The sequence below is a fragment of the Amblyomma americanum genome, chromosome 1, assembly GCF_052857255.1.
Source record: "Amblyomma americanum isolate KBUSLIRL-KWMA chromosome 1, ASM5285725v1, whole genome shotgun sequence".
Lineage (NCBI taxonomy): Eukaryota > Metazoa > Arthropoda > Arachnida > Ixodida > Ixodidae > Amblyomma > Amblyomma americanum.
The window spans coordinates 526396307-526413750 of NC_135497.1; the positions used below are offsets into that span (position 1 = coordinate 526396307).

The 17444-nt window shown below is 51.0% G+C and overlaps 1 protein-coding gene across 1 annotated transcript in view; it reads right to left on the reverse strand.

Moving 5' to 3' along the window:
- Nucleotides 1-673: 673 nt before the first annotated feature.
- Nucleotides 674-17444, reverse strand: part of LOC144116247 (uncharacterized) — a 110963-nt gene continuing 94192 nt past the window's right edge. The window contains exon 2 of the mRNA XM_077650964.1: nucleotides 674-3555. Within this exon, the coding sequence (XP_077507090.1) occupies nucleotides 3116-3555 (440 nt within the window). The 3' untranslated portion in view covers nucleotides 674-3115. The remainder of the gene's footprint in view (nucleotides 3556-17444) is intronic.

Sequence of the window (17444 nt, forward strand, 5' to 3'; positions counted from 1 at the left end):
CAGTCGTGTCTCGTGTTGTCATTGTAAAACTCAGCGCATTTGCCCTACAGCTGTGTATTCCCAACTTGCCCCAGTTGTTGCCTTGTTAGCTTTGATTTCGAGTGCATCGAGCCTACCTGTGCCTAGCATCTTACCACTTCATTCTATTTGTTGCGCTTCGTCCAGTCGTGTTGGGATTGTAAAACTGGGGGCATTTGTACTACAGCTATGTAATACCAACTAGCCCCATTTCTCACCTTGTTACCAATGATATCGTCGTCGTGTTCGTGACGCATGTTACACCAAGTTTTAACTTCGTGTCAAGCACGGTTGCACTCTGCCGCGGGGCGTAACGGGCATACATTTTCATCATATTTCGAGTGGGCCCTCGTGATATATCCTAAAGTTGTTCACTTTCACGCTGCATAAGTGTTTTGCGCCTTGTCTAAAACTTGGGCTCAAGTGCGCATAGTTTCCAGTGCGCAATGTTCCCCTGCGCCACGAGCAATAGTTGGGGCTCACTTGTCGTACACCGGCTTGAACATTTCTTTAAACGAAGCAAACGTCGCAGTTCCGACGACCAGTCGGGTGAGCCGCACGAAAACACCATGCGCTTCAACCTCCGGCGACAAATCAGACTAGGAAAAGCGGCGCGCGATGGACGCGCTCACTAAAAACACACAGGTCACAACGTGGTCGGGTGGTGCACACTTCTTTAATGAGAGTCCCTTTCTCTGCTGTTCTTTGCATGTTATAAATTACATCGACATATGTACACTTTAAACACGAATACAACGCACGCACCTCTGCACATGGTTCGACAGCGGTTGCATGAAGCCCTTATACCCGCGTCTCGAGCACAAAGCAGAACGCACCTGGGCAAGGTGCGCTTCCGTCACGTCGTCTAGTCTCTGCTTGGTGAGCGGCGCCGCCAAGCGAGAAGCGATCTCCATGAGTCTGGCCGCCGCTCGCAGCACCACCACCAACGCGATCTGCCGAGAGCAGCGCGCGGTGCGGCCCGTAGCAACAACCACGGAGAACCACGGCTGTCCGGAAAGCTCGCACGTGCCGAAAAAAAGAAACAGTCCGGCGTAGCGCACGAGAGGTCGCTATGCGCAGTGCACCGACACAGGTACGGCGGTGTACGTACACAAGGTAACGTCATCTTTGGGTTCTATAGAGCGCTCAGTAATGCTGCAAATCGGGCAGTTCCGTCTTTGCGCGCGCACAAGGCCCGGCACGCGCTTGAGCAAACACCCTTGACACTGAACCGCGAGCCAAAGCCTCAGTTAAAGCCACTGTTAGGCCCGGAACGCGGCGCGAACGACAAGTGCGAAGAATCGAACTTCCGGCAGCGATTGGTTTCCTGACCGCGGTCGCAGGTTCCTCTCTTCGAGATTCCTTTAAACGCCTTCCTACGTCCCTGCATACGTCACGTTTTTTTGTGTGTTTTTTTTTCTGGTGTGGTGCGACCTTCAGCCTCTGAAAAAAGACAGAACGAGTCAAGAAAGGGAAACTGCTTCTTTGGTTTCAGAGGCTATCCTTGGGCGGCACAGCGCCCTCCAGAGGCTAACACTGACGCGAGCACGGGGTGCGCAGACAGTACGAGAAGCGAGGGAAAAAAAGGGATGAAAGCAAGGAGGACACGATTCTGTACACATATCTCAAACAAACATGTACGACCGCGAAAGATGCCCACACACGCGCGCATGCTCAGTTGGGCCGCCGAGAGTGCCATCTGGACAGTCGCACAGGAAACAGCGGCTCATCCGAGCACGCTCAGTCCGCGCACGTCTTGGCTTCGTCGACGTCTCCACAGCGTCGCGGATGCACACACGCACAGACACACACACACGACTGGATCCATTCTTCGTTCTGGGCATGTGCTGCCGATTCACGCGCGTGGCGAGTTCATTTGGCAGTTCCCCTAACACCGTGCGAGGAGTCGAAGCAGCAGCAGCAGCAGACGGGGCGCGGCATCTGACCACGTAGCGAGCCTCCCTCAATAAGGCTGCGCGATTGCAGATATGTGAACTGGTCTGAAGCGGGTTGGACGGGCGAGAATTGATGGGCTACGTGGCCCACGGATTGTGCGTGCTGTATTTTGCGGGGGTGAGCGGAGGGCAACAAGTGGGCAACGAAGCGCCGAAAATTTTGCATATTTTCTTGGGAATAAGTTCTACGCGCGTCCACTGTTTGGAGAACTCCAGCGGCAAAGTGCATGGCCATCGCAGTGAAATTGAAAACTGGAGGCAATTTCAGAAACGGAAACGGCTGCATGATAATGCGTATGCAATGTGCGCTCGGAGAGGAGAATGGCTTCAAGTGCGGGGGTCCAAATTCGGCCCGCAGGAGTGCTTCCCAGAATCAATGAGAGCGTAATTGTTACTAGTGCGACGCGATGTCAAGGTTACCGCAGTTATGTCAACAGAATAGGGCTTGCTCTTTTCTGAGGGAGAATAGAGGGGCCTTCTTGCTAAAAAAAAAAAGCGCGTTTAGTATTTCAAGCGAGCACCTTCAAACTCCGTCAGTGTTTTGTTTGCTAAGTGATTTTGTCGGTTCACTTTTTCATTTTTCTCATTAGTGGAGGGGAAATGGGATATTTCCAATATAAATTTATCCTGCCGCAGCCATCTTTAAAATTACCATGGTTATCGCCTGAGTGCACACCTTATTATGACCACCTGCTCCTCTATTTGCCGTGCGAACGACAGCAGCAAAGAAAATAAAACCATTTTTCAATTACCGCATGGAAAACGACTCTTTCACGAGGCTAACTGCCGCGTCATATACCTAGGCCATCTCAGCCGACCTCACGAAACTGAGTTCCGATGCGACTGCCTGTCTCCGTCTGCTGCTGCGACCGAGCGCACTCGCACTACGCAGTACAAACGTGTATGTACGGAGCACATCTGGTGCCTGATGGTGAAGAGGCCTCTACTGACGCCCAGCTGAGGAACCACGCAGACGACACACGCTCCAGCTTAAATGCCATGTCGAAGGACGAGGGCTCCGCTGTCTTCGCCTTATCGTTTTGTTTTCGAGGACAGAATAACGACTATCTTTGTCACCTGTACGCACGCGACACAGACTGGTGAAGTAAGTACGTGCAAACGACGGCACTCGCGCAACCGACTCATTTTCGTAACCTCTGCTCCTCCCGTCCATATTCCCACAGACTGAAAACCGAGGTCCGGCACACGGTGTCGTCAGCGTGGTTCCAGAGCGTCAGCGGCTGACGAACTAACGCGCGCACCGTCGCCCACCAGTTCACATTCGCGGCGGCCCGCCCAGCGTCCACAGCATGGTGGCACGCGGCCCCGGAACGCAGGTTCCCCGCGGCTGCCCTTGCGTCACGGTCGGGCGCGGAAGCTTGCGCGGTTGACGTCACGACAGTGGGTCCGGCTGCGTCGAGTCCGAGCTCGAGTCGTCCATCTGAATGTCCGGCGACAGGGCGGCCGGCGGTCTGGGTGAGGAGGACGCCTTGCAGTCCGAGCCTCCGTGGGACGTCGAGTGCTCCTCTTCCTGCTTTTGGCGCTTGTGCTTGGTCCGCCGGTTCTGGAACCACACCTTCACCTGCGAAGAGGAGCAGACATGTCCCGCCCCGTTTCACGACCATACAGGAAACATGGCCAGCAAACGGTCTGAGGTCATAGGTGTGCCACTGCGTCTGTCTGCGCACGCCACGGCAGCTTCTTCCGTGATGAGTGTTAAGAGCAACTGAGCTTTACATTTCCGACGGACCAGTCGAAGGCGGCGACCGAGAAAATTTCTCCACGACGAGATCGCAGTGGGCAAATTTCTGACATAAACTAGATGTCGGGTATACCGAAAATACAGAACATGGGGTCTACACTAAGTGGCCGCTCCCAGCCTTTAGTGCTGCAGGAAATAAAATGTTAGTACGGTAGTACTACGCTGCGTTCGCTGCACGCAACTGTGGCTTGTTTGAGAAAATTACCTCTAAGGCTAAAAGGAACAGAAACTAAATAGCAACCGGTAACATGTACCGTGACATCACGCTGAGTGATCCGCTGTGAACCAAGATGTTTGTAACGTTGTGAGACCCCACCGCGTGCCCTCGCCTCTGGCTCACCAAGAAACTAGTCCAAGGGAAGACGCAGCCCTAAAATCCGTAACATGATATGGCTGAAACAGTGGTGGCTCAAAAAATATGAAACAGAAAGAAAGAAAGCCACCGCGAACGCAACACACACTGCTGCGGTGACGCTGCTGAAGCAAGGAACCGCCGCTTCGACGGAGCACACTGTGTTTCGGACTTTGGGTAGGTGCTCTCTCTCATCATTAGGATGCCTAAGCTGGAGGCGTTCTGTGAGTTGTGCGCGCGCGCACTGGTGAGCTCTATACGCTCAGCTTAAGCAATACTGGCACATTTTTCTAAAACTTCCGAAAGCCTGCGCGATCTGTTCCAGAGCTGCCTGTGCTGTGACAGTAGTTGAGTTCGCCACGCTCGTTTTCTATTTTTACAGGCAAAGCAACCCGCCGCGGTGGCTCAGTGGTTAGGGCGCTCGACTACTGATCCGGAGTTCCCGGGTTCGAACCCGACCGCGGCGGCTGCGTTTTTATGGAGGCAAAACGCTAAGGCGCCCGTGTGCTGTGCGATGTCAGTGCACGTCAAAGATCCTCAGGTGGTCGAAATTATGCCGGAGCCCTCCACTACGGCACCTATTTCTCTTTCTTCTTTCACTCCCTCCTTCATCCCTTCCCTTACGGCGCGGTTCAGGTGTCCAACGATATATGAGACAGATACTGCGCCATTTCCTTTCCCCCCCAAAAAACAATTTAAAAGAAAAGCCCCACCTGGCGGAGTTTCAAGGCGCATCAACAGCGCGTCAAGCAGCGCTCGCAGGTCACATCACTAGTTGACGCTAATGATTGGTACGACTCCCAGCGCTTACCAGTTCCCTGGCCAATAGGTGGCCATGTGGGTAAGCAGAAGAGGTTGAGCCTCAGCGGTGCAGGATGAGCTGGAAGCCACAGCAGCTGCTGTCATAACTGTGTGAAATTCCAGATATTTTTACGGACAATTTCGGTTGCCATAGAAAGAATATGCGTTAAAAGGCTTTCACAGAAACCTATTCACGAGAAAAATTAATTTTCCGTGTTTGCAGCAGCTAGCATCGAAGGACATGTTACGTTCCATACAGAAATAATTTTTAAAGCGAAAGCTTTACTACGCCAGCCAGCGAGCCATTTCGGCTCGTCGCGCCGTACGTCGTATGCCGTATGTAGGCAGCCGTATGCCGTCTGCGGTGACCGATGAAAGACCTTGAGCCGCCGTTGTCTAGCAACGGCGCAGCCGCGCTCCAACAGATGGCCCCGCCGTGTCGCCGCTGGCTCCACCGGATGTGCTCCGCTGGGCTAGAGAGAGAGGAGGTGTCGCCTCGCGGGGCGCATATATATATATATATATATATATATATATATATATATATATATATATATATATATATATATATATATATATATATATATATATATACACGACGATCTCGGTTCTGGCAATCTTGATGCCATAGGTAGCATAAGAGGGCTCTCGCACAGTTTCCACCCTCGCAGTTAGATGACGTTCCACGTCACACTCGCGGTATTCCAGGACGTGCTACGTCCGCCGCAATGGACGAAGGTGGCGCTGGTGAACACTCTCAAGGTTCGCTTACACCCAGTAAACATAAATACCCACGAGAGCAGCAGATTGGACAGCCGTCGCCGTAGCTTAGTTGGTAGAGCATCGGACGCGATATTCGGAGGTCGTGGGTTCGGATCCCACCGGTTGTTTTTCTGCTGCTTTATAAGTAATCTTCTTCAAGCGATAGATTAATCTAAGTATTATTATCCCACTGATAAGCACAACACATTTAAAAAAATTAGATTCCCCTATGCACCTTGGTTTCAGTGACGGCCTCCTTCATAAGTGTGTGTGGATGTATATATATATATATATATATATATATATATATATATATATATATATATATATATATATATATGCGCTTCGCCTCAGTGCTTTGTAGTCGTTGCGGAGAGCGCGAAAGAGACGCAACGCCGACGGAACGAAGCGAAGAAGAGACAACGCGCTCAAGAGACGCTAGAAGAACGCGCCGCACGACTCGAGAAGCGTCGCAACGAAGATGCGGCTAGAAGACATGCCACGTCCCGGAGTGACTGTTAACTGCGGAAGAGACCGGTGTGAGTTCTCTAGAGCGTCGGAATGAGACTCTGAGTAGACGACGTGGCGAGGAAACGAAGCTTTCGCAATTCAACTAGGGTTAACCTGAGCTAAAGCACAACCAATTTTTTGTTTCTATTAACGCCTTGTTACTGTCTCGTTAAATTAAATGAATTTGTCTAGAACCGCACCTACGCAATGTATTCGCAACTAATTTAACAGCATATATATTTCTTACGGCCAATTTTCTGTAGTGTTCACTTCGTAGTGTCTGCTTAGATAGGACGGTACAGCCGCGTTTTCTCCAGCCTGGCTGGGAGTCCTGGACGCTGAATAATTGTCTCCTAACAGAAGAAATTTTCAGCTCGCAGTCCCGTCTTGTTTAAAAGATACGTGCGCCGTGTGAATCTCTCAGAAGTCTAATCTGTTTAAGCAGGACTTGGCGAGTGAAGCGCCAGCACGAATTGCATTTCCTAGGCGTCATCATCTTTGTGAGGCTGGGAGCGTCTTAAGTGACCTGTATGAGCTAAAAAGAATAACGAAGGATTTATGTTGCTCACAAAAACAATATATAAGAATAATTGCAGTAGTTCATCGCAGGAAGATATCAGGAAGTCTTAATTAGCTCTCGGCAGCAGAGGCTCCTCGAAGAACGACCATATTGCCGAGCACTGAGTGAGGAAAGGCAGGCTGCTCATGCAAAACGAGTATTGGATTCAGTGAGGTGGGTATGCTTATAGTGACACCCAGAGAATTCTCAGAGCTTTCTATGATAATTATGCGCATCTTTTTGGTGGCGGTTTGGTGTTGGTCAGACTACAGTCGCTTCTATGATGCCTTTCCTTGACTTTGCAAGAGCCGCGCGCTGTAATCGATGGTTCTCTCTCCTTGGAGAAGAAGTCAAATCGGCGCTTTGCGCCGAAAATCTCAAATGACTCAATGGCCATATGTGGAACTGGTCATTATTTTAGATTCATTGATCCCCCGGAGTCCCCATACCACTCCTGGCGCAGTGGTACAGCAGTTAAGCGATACGCCACTGCCCTGCGATGGCAGGTGCTGCCATCGATCGGACTTGTGCGACAGAGGGTTCCCTTCGCGAACGACCAATCATTAATTTAACTGCCCCCTGCCACTGTGGTGAGTTTGCTCACAATCCTGCTGGCAGGTTGTATCGACGCCACAAGGCCATGTAACCTAGTTGGCCCGCCTAGGTTGCTTCTGTGGGGATTTCGCCATATGCAACAATTCTGGACAAAAGCATTTTTGAGCGGAAAACCGCTAATGAACGCAATTTTTTCGTATTATGCAAGAGTTCACTATAACAATCAATATATTAGCGGACAACCCAATGGCAGTAATGCAATTTTTTTTATATAAACGTTTTTGCTATCGTCAAAAGTATACACCTTTGGTTTTCTATGGCAGTCTTAACTGTTTTGATGCGATCGATTGAAACACTTTAAAAGAAAGATTTCGCTACATATCAGAAGAATGGACCATTACCTTCCATATTACGATTTACCAATTTTCGAAATTTTTGCCCGAGATTGTTGGAGATGGTTTAGGTTTATGAGGGTTTAACGTCCCAAAGCGACTCTGGCTATGAGGGACACCGTAGTGAAGGGCTCCGGAAATTTCGACCACCTGGGGTTCTTTAACGTGCACTGACATCGCACAGCACACGGGCCTCTAGAATTCCTCCTCCATCGAGATTCGACCGCCGCGGCCGGGATCGAACCCGCGTCTTTCGGGCCAGCAGCCGAGCGCCATAACCACACAGCCACCGCGGCGGCCTTGTTGGAGATGGCTCACGTTCGACGACGACGTCAGCATTTATACAACATGGGTTCCTTAACGCGGTCGCGTTAAACCTGAGTTTTACAGAAGATTTCTGGCACGGCAGCTGTCAGAATACATTTGTGTATTTTTCCGCAAAACAATTTTCACAGTTTAGAATCATTACAAAAGCTCTCACGGTGCCTCATTTCTTTTTCCGTGCGCCGCCGGACACGAAGGGTAAATGGTTTCCGCTGCCCAATGTTGCCAAAGCAGCGAGCACCACCTTTTGTAAGAACCAACACCTCTAAGCTCTGCTTTAGGGGCTGCACCTGCATATATGCGCAAGGTCCTGCTTAAACGAGTTACGAAAACTATTTCTCCCCTGTACCTTCTTTCTGAGTGTGCGTTCACGATGTCTCGAAAGGCGGCTGTGCCAGCTACGCACAACTTCAGTTTATTGCTTATAATAATAACGACGTTGCGAAAGCAAATGCGCGAGAGACGTGATTGTTGAACTGGCGGGGAGGGAACCAGTACTCTGGAAAGATTTCCTCGAGCGTCACTCGGCGTTTTCTGTTTCACTTCTCAGCGCAAACCAACCGCAATCTTTGAGACAGAGATTGAAGCGCAGTTTCCAAATGAGCCATACGGTTCAGACCACTCCACAGCGCGACAGGCTCGAGGCGCCCAGTGCAAACAACGTTCTCTGATGAGTCCAGAAAGGCCCAGAGCGCTGTCGTCGCCCAAAGTACGCGATTTGCGCAGCTAAAGGGCACGGCGGAGGATAAGACTTGTCAATTTACGCTGACGCGCACTTGACGTTCCCTGAAGTACACTTGTCTAAACGCGTTACCCTTTACGGCGTCGAAATACCCCGGGTTTCATTTGACGTCCATTGTGTCTTCGCAGTGATAAATTGCGCTGACAGCGCTGTGTGCAAATGCCCGTCGAAATGCCGCCGATATGCGTGAGTGCTGCCGCAGGGGCCTTTCTTCCGTTCCCCTCGGGCTTCGGTAGGAAATAGTGGCCTATATGCGGGCTACAAGTTTTGACATCTGTGTTGCGACAGTGTTTATTAGGTACCTAATACAGTTTCCTGTCATGCGCTTAACATCCTTCGCACGACTCTGCACTGTTGTACTCCGCTTAAGGTCCGAATCACGTCCCAAATTAACGGCACGCGTAGACGCATTGTCACACAAGCAAAACATGCCATAAGCAACTACAGTGCATGGTGTCACGTCAGCAGGCGAAACAAAGTTTGCACGAACCACGAAGAAGTTACCGCTTCTAGGTATGCATTACGGAGTTGTATGGTCAATGATGAATACTTGGGCAGCAATTCACAACATAACAGCAAAGCGCAAAAACAATGTGAAAGCCGGTGGCTCCAAAGGCCACCTGGTTTCACCAGTAGTATTTTTCTCTTTCCGGTTCCTTCTAGCGCATGAGACTGGTAGTTCTTATGTGTTGCGTTCGCTATGGTTGTCTTTGAAATAAATCAGTCGGAAGTTGGAGTCTGCGAAGTGTGTCTTGCTTCTACACTACATTCTTACGCCATTAATTATGGTCTTTCTTTCTTTATGGGGGTTCAGCCTCGCAAGGCGACTCAGGCTATGGGGGACGTCGTAGTGAAGGGTTTCGGAAATTTCGACCGCCTGGGGTTCAGTAGAGTGCACTGACATCGCACAGTGCACGGGTCTCTAGAATTTCGCCTGCATCGAAATTCGATGACAGCGGTCGGGATCGAACCCGCATCTTCCGGTTCGGCAGCCGAGCGTCATAACCACTCAGTTACCGCTGCGGCTCCATTATGGTGGTCAGAGATAAGCTGCTATATTTTCCCGGATGCCTTGAGCTCCGGTAATTTTCTAGAAAAATCATTTTTCAGCAGAAAAAAGTATTTTTAGAATTAGTATTAGGGAAAGAGAAACAGTTTTAGTAAACAGCGCGTGCTGGCCGTTTTTATTTTTCAATTTCAGTACAGTGCGGCTGTTTTTTATGCAAATGTATTAGAGTGCTGGCTGTATTATTGGTTTCCATTTCGAAGTCTTTTATGTTACTAAATTTGGTGCAGTGTAAACGAAGTGCTGGCCCCATCACGCCTCTGTGAAGTTTCTTGCTCCGACTAGTAACGCCACGATTTCGTACGATAGCTTGAAATTCGACATTCACTACGTAATGACTGTCAGGTATAACAAAGCGGTGTGCGCTGCAGAACAAACGTACGACAGCACTGCAATGCAGCGGCGGTGCCTTTCGAAGTAGCCCTGAGAATAAATGCAGTACTTCTTTTTATTATTAAATTCCGAACAGAGGTAACCAATATCACTGATCTTGCATTCTGTCGGGATTACACGCGTACGGTTTCCTCAGAGGGGCAACAGAGTGATGGGAAATTTGCATGAACTCTTTTAACGGCCATAAAATGAGCCTTTCATATCGCCCGACCTCCGCAAGACTCGAAGTTCAGACTGCAAGCATCGCTTCAATCGCCGCCTATTGCGCGCAAACAGCGCAGGAGCACCACGTCTTGGGGGCCTAAAGGCACAGTTGAAAAGGGCTATTACGTTGCGCTGAAGAGGCAGTTCCCCATTTAGCTGCAATGAAACCGGCACGAAAGGCCGACTTCCAGCTAGCCGTTTGCGTAAAAACCAATTTACACCCTTTCTAAACGGGAAACGTGGCTCACAAAAGTTAAGCGATCTCTGGTAACATGTCACAGCCTCTCCGTTCGCGTTACAGCCGCTTCTGCGCGACACATTACGCGGGAAGCGCCCGGCGGCTCGAAGCCGAAGCGAAGAATCGCGCGCGGCCAGGGTCAAGATATTCTTGAAAGGTCGTTGCCAGCAGAGCAAACAGGGCGCGCCAGGTGCGCGGGACTCACTCGCGACAGTTGCGCCCGCCTTTGTCCCACGCAGCGGCATGCCCACGACATCGCGAGAACAAGCACGGCGAACAACGACGTCCACATTTCTCCCATCGTCAGAATACTCCGGTCATAGCGCGAGAGGTCGGTATCCGCATGGGTGCAGTCGAAGCTGGTGGAGAGAGCCGATATTTTTTTTGTTTCTTCGTACCGGCCTGCGCACAGTGACCTTCCTCATGAACGAGACCGCGTGCATTTTGTACGCTTCCTTGGCTACTTTCTATTCCGCCGCTCGGTTTCCACACCCGTGTCCCGATTTACTGCCCCGTTCATCACCCGCTATCATCTCAAGATTCAACACTGGCTGGAACGCACCCTCGGTACACTTTCCTCGTTTATGCTCCTGCCTGACGAGAGACAAACGCAAGCATAGGTCGGCGCGGGTTTGCCCACTTTTTTTCTTTGCTTTTCTTATTTGCAAGCCGGCTCACAAGAGCCCACAGACACACACAAAAAAAAAAGAAGCGTCTCTGGCAGCCAAAAGGCGAGAGAAGTGTAGTTACCGTGGCCACCGCGAGCTGGCGTGGCCGTCGGTCCAGCTTGCGCTCCGGGGGCAGCCGCCTTCTCCCGCGGGAGGCAGCGACGTCGTGGCGATATCGAGAAACAGCGGCTGCGATTTGTCGTGTATATGCCGGCCACGAACGCAGCCTCTTCGGCAGAAAACCGTTGACTTGTTCAGCGCGACGAGTGTGGGCGGCGTGCCGTAATAGGCGACCTCCATTTCACCCTCTCCGTGAGGGGCGAGGAGGGCGGGTCTCCGTATGCAGCTGGGGGCACGAAATGCGAGCCCTCTCCTCTTTCCATCATCCTCGGAAGCGAGAAGGAGAACTGAGCCTAAATCTTGGAAAATAGCGGGTCTCGGTTGCCCGTTTCACACTGGGAAAAGCGACGCATGCGGCTAATCGTCGCTTCATGCCTGGTTTCCTGACTTAGCGAAAGGCGCGACTGCAGATGAATAAAGGGTTTAGTCGCGCGTCTACTGACATACGCCACTTCCGCCTGCCTCATCCTGGAACGCAGCCTCACGGAAATCATCGGAGCTCTCCGTTTTTTGCGTCTCAGACGTCGGTCAGCGGTGCGCCAAGCAAAAGGCAAACTTGAACCTGGCAGCTGCTCGTCTCGCACCTCGAACCGAAACGTGCGCGCCCCTAAGCAAGCGCGCATCGACACTACGCATTGCCTGTGCGGGCACATGCCTGCATTGAACTAGTTGCCCTCCGCGGGTCACCAATGCGTGCGGGGGTTCCAAATGGCGGGTTTCCGGCTGTGCATTCTCAAAACAAGTTTGTGGTGAATGGCTAAGCGTTACTTGAGCACTGGCGCCTATGAGGCGCGCAACTGTCGCGCATAGCGTGACGAGTGAGAGTTGTGCAGTCACCTGAGAAATCAAGGCCGCACGCGTTCTTCTCACCGGGTGTGGCTCTGTTTATAGGCTGAGCGTGATAGACGGCCGTGGGGGAACTGACTCTCTTCTGCAAAGCCTTTTTCACGCCGTATCTCCGCCGCCCAGAAGCACAAGGCGTAAAGTGCTTTTGCGGCTCTTTCTTCAGCGCATGCCGCGCACCATGCTCGTATACAGTGGCGTCCAACGCGTGCAAGTTCTCCAAAGGCTGCGCACCTTTTTTCGCATTTTTTTTTATTTTGAAATGCAAGCAACCTGAACACGTTGTCCTTTAGAAGAGGCCAATCAATATTTCCTCGCATGACCGGTATACCCTCTCCCCAAACTCTACCCTGGACGGAGTCAAGTGCACGCGATTCCACCTCCCTCAGCGGTGATGCGTGGCCACCAGCAGCCCCGCTTATGTGCGCGACGGAGCAAGCAAGGAGCCAGCTTCCGACGTCAAAGGCTCAGCAGCGGCACTCTTTCCTCTCCATTTCCGACAAACGCTGCTAATTCAAAGCCAATTCAGTGACGAGCGAAGAAGGCGACAAACAGCGTGCACAGTTGCGCCAGGCGCTAAACGATGCATAGCTGATGACGCACCACACGGCGTCCGCGCATTTATTCCAACAAGGACGCTTAGTAGCAACCAGCCACGCCGCCTGTCCTGGCCTTGAGGTCCTCAAGCCACAGTCGCCATCGCTGTCGGAGTCGATGGCACGCCTCGACTGGAAGCAAGCGCCGCTCCACCCGGTCCGCCTCTGGCGCCAGCATCTTTGGGGGGTGAGGAGCGAGACGGCTTCAAGCGCCATCTTTCAAGTCCCTGAACAATGCCCGGCAGATGGTGTGAAAACGCTCCGCTAGTGCAACTCGTCAGTGACTGAGTTCCCTGACGTGAGTGACTCAATTCTAGGTGACCCCATCCGTGAGCACGCTTTTCGTGGACATGGTGTCCCATTCCTGCAACGCCCTCAGATGTGAGCCAAATCAAGCATGTCCAAATCAAGGAATTTCATAAGGTTCTGCGTCTTCCGTCATCCTGAACGGTAATCATTTTTTTTATTTATGCTGGGCACCACATTTACTCCTGGCAGGCAGCGCATCAATGACGAAAACGATTGCGTAAACGAGCATATGAATGGGGGCTCAGCAGAGCGGGAAGAACAAGGAGAATTTCAGCAGGAATCAATGAAACTGGCAGTGCATCCTAACCGTCGCTGAATTTGTTTAACATCGCTATCGTGGAAAAGGACCAGGGGCAAAACTCTCCTCTTCGAGAGACCTTCGCTTTGCCTCAGCATACACTCTGTTTCATACATAGCAGGCAACGCTGCCAAAGCTAGCGCGCATGTCCGCGCAGGTCAAGTTCGCTCCCAAAAAGTAGTTCGCTATATAACCCCAGTGAGCATAGGCATATTTCCTTGCGAGAAATCTCAAATAACGTGGATGGCGACCTCCTGCACTTCATTTTACCTCCTGCCACATTTTCGTCCTGTGACTCACAGAGACTTCGAGAATTAAGAACGACACGTGGCGGTATGATACTCGGCTGGTAGGGCGAATCGCTCTTACTCGATCCGCGCCTAAATGTCGTCCACACAAAGTAAGAATTGCAGTCAGAAGACTCGAACACTGAGTGCCACACGGCTTTGACGGTGATTTTCAGCGGTACCACTTCGGTCTATAGTTTTCTTTGTTTTTGTCCGAACACACACGCATCAAGGCTACGAGAAGAATATGTGGCGGAGTAATATGGCTTCGCGGACGGGCTATTTCCACAGCCTCCGCAGCGTTGTCTGATATGTATGAAACAGAGTATAGCCTTTCGTGCGCAAATGCGGGGTTTCGTGTTGTGCTGATTTGCACAATCTGGTAAATTGTGTTTACGCTACCTTGACGAGTACAAATTAGCAAGCTGCCTGAACTTCCTACAAAATTTCTGGCCGTCAATATTGTGTTGCTGCATCAGTAGGGCGGTGAATTTCGGAGTCGGGCTTTAAGGTTACTGTAGAAAGGCGGGAGTTTCCGGAGCTTCGGGAAGTTCAGGCAGTCAGTATCGCCGCCGATGCAAAACCGGAAGAACAGTCCCTCACGCCATGAAGAGACGCTCGCCAACATGGCTGCCGCTGCGTTCACGTATGTGATCTTCGGAAAGGCGCAGCACACACGGGTGGCCTCTCGGACACTATAGCGACGCAGCAAGAAGCCCTGGCGTCGCGCCCGCGCTGCGAGGAGCGGTTCCTTGTCGCCGCCTAATGGAGAAATTAGAGTATCGGCGTGCGCAACAATTCGCAGCTCCACTTATGACAGCCATGAATGTGCGCACTTGTTACGCATAATACAGCTATAGAAAACGAATGGACCCTTTTTTTTCGGCGCCATCAGTTTCTTCTACTAGCTATATAAACCAAACAGTTAACCCTGTCTAAATTGCTTAGCTATCTTTATCGGCTCATTTCATTGCCAATTGTGTAAATAGTTTGTACATATTACTTCTCCCCCTATCCTCTCTTCCTGTCCCCTCACCTGCTTCACTCCATTTCTCCATTCTGCCTGCTGTCCTTTATTTCCGCTGCCCCAGCTCAGGTGCTTCAGTATCGATGGCAGATGCCGGGGCTAGCAAAAATCTTTTCCTTCCTCTTTACTACTATTTAATAAAAAAAAAAAAACACTACCACCCCCAGAGAGATGCAACATGTTTTCAATGAAGGCCGTCAGTTCGGCGCTGTCGGCACCTTGGAATTTAAGAGTTCCGGGATGCACGAGTGCGCGTCCGTTAGTCCAAACGTGGGGTTGGCTGATTATGCACGACACATTAGCGTCAACCGCGCCTCGCCGCTGCCTCACTGTGTAGTACTGAGCATGAGCTCGAATGAACGCCCTTCTGATGAGTTGCTGCAGCGCCCAGCTACGCGCAGGGACAATTCCGCTCCTCTCGAGACACGGCCTGCACCAGTGCCCCCGCGGCCGCCTCCTCGCGTGGGATATGCGCAATGACCGGGCGGCCATTAATCACGACCGCGCTGAAAGACGCGGAGGCGCCCCCGTCGGCCCGCAAAGCCTCCTCTGCTCGGTCGCCCAGCGGGTTTCGTAAGAGGTAACGTCGCTTCTCGCGCTCAGCGAGATCGCGCCAAATTTCAGGGAACTGCGGGCAGAGATCGTCACGACGCCTTGTAATTGCATATCATTTACACCCGCTCCCATTTTGCCTCCGGTGATTTTGCAGCGAAGACAGGCGCAGCTCAGCTAAACTTTCAAACGCCGCATTATGATGCAATGTTCCGGAGAGAAATGGTCCTATTGCAATTTGCGTGTAGTTTCTAAACCAACCATGAAAAACCAATTGCCGCATTTACATGAGTAAGCACAATTTTAACACTATTCCATTGTTAGAACATTGGCGTTCGCCATATAGAGACTGCTAATGTGGACTGAATGAGGTTTTCTGGTCTTTGTAGTGCGAATCTCCTCTCCTTGTTACTTGAATGCGGCCCTGTAGCTGTCTGTCCTGCCGTGGGAGACTGGAAAACACTTCTTGAGCAACGGCTTCCGCAGAATAGCTATGATACACACGTCTCACAACGATCAAAGCGTGGCTCAGCTCCGTTATCACGTGACCAACCTCTGCACGTGTCTTGCGGTGCATCGCCGCCTTCGGGTGGGGTAGGGGGAAATGGGCAGGTGGGGGCCGCACCTTGCAGCTTCTTGTTTCGCACTAACTTTGCGGACATCGGGTTGGACTCATGGTCGTGAAGACGCCCGAAACGCCTCTCAGACGCCGGGAGAGCCCGATGACTTGCAGCGGGTGCAAGACACCTAGCATGTTATTGAGACACTGTCCAGCAACGCGGTGTCCGATATCATCTGCAAATCCTGCGCCCATGCATTTAATAGACAGCATCGGACTGCGTGTCCCTCAGCCAGCGCAGTGCTGGAGGCTCTAAAATATGAGCAGCGTCTGTCTCTTTAAATTTTGCTACCGCCAAACGCCAGTTTATCATAAAGGGAACTTTTGCATAAAACTCCCTGCTAGTAAAAGACACACTGGCTTTAGTCCTTTATTTTGCTTTCATGAAATCGCCAACTATGCTATTACTTTTGAGTTTTGTTTATTTATTTTTCTGCGATAGGGATCAAGGAACACTGGGCTATAACCGGGGCCAAAATATGCTCTTTTAGCAGTGATAATTCTACGTATGTAAGTAACCCGACAACGAAAACGAAAAATTGAGCTTCATATGTTCCAAATTTGGACATTGGTAAGCCATAGGTTAATACAGCTCCATTGTGCGAGAGCCCGAATTCTTTCCCATGATCTTCTTTGATTTGTTTATTTCTGCCTACCCTGAATGGCACTGAGTGAAGGGGCATAACCAAGAAAACGAATGTACAAAAATTAAAAACCAAGATAAAGGTGCAACGGACGAAATAAAAGGCAAATACGCGAAAGCAGCGCAAAGTGATCCAGGAAGGAAGTGAAAACAAGTCACATTAAACGCCCCAGAATTGAAATTTTGAAACTTTCAAGATTTATGTTTGGAGCCCTGTTACTACGCAGTGGAAATCGATCACAGTCCTGTATAAAGTTCACTTGTTTGGATGTTTAAAGTGGACTAGAAAAATGCCCCTAAAACCGCATCGTATACCCGAAGCTGCCGCGGCGGCTGCGTTTTTATGGAGGAAAACCGCTAAGGCGCCCGTGTGCTGTGCGATGTCAGTGCAGGTGGTCGAAATAATTCCAGAGACCTCCACTACGGCACCTACTTCTTCCTTTCTTCTTTCACTCCCTCCCTTATCCCTTCCCTAACGCGCGGTTCAGGTGTGCAACGATATATGAGGCAGATACTGCGCCATTTCCTCCCCCCGCCAAAAAAAAAAAAAAACAATTATTATTATACCCGAAGCTGCTCCGTGAGCTTAGATCAACAGCGACACAATAACAGAGTTTGCTCAGCTCTGATATCCGTGTTGTGTCGCACAATCGGCGTCCATTCGAAGGTGGTCCTTTGCCGCCGCGGCGGCTGAGTGGTTACGGCACTAAGCTACTGACCCGAAAGACACGGGTTCAATCATGGCCGCGGCGGTCGAATTTGGATGGAGGCGAGATTTTAAAGGCTCGTGTCCTGTGCCAAGTCAGTGCACGTTAAAGAATCCCAGGTGGTCGAAATTCCCGGAGCCCT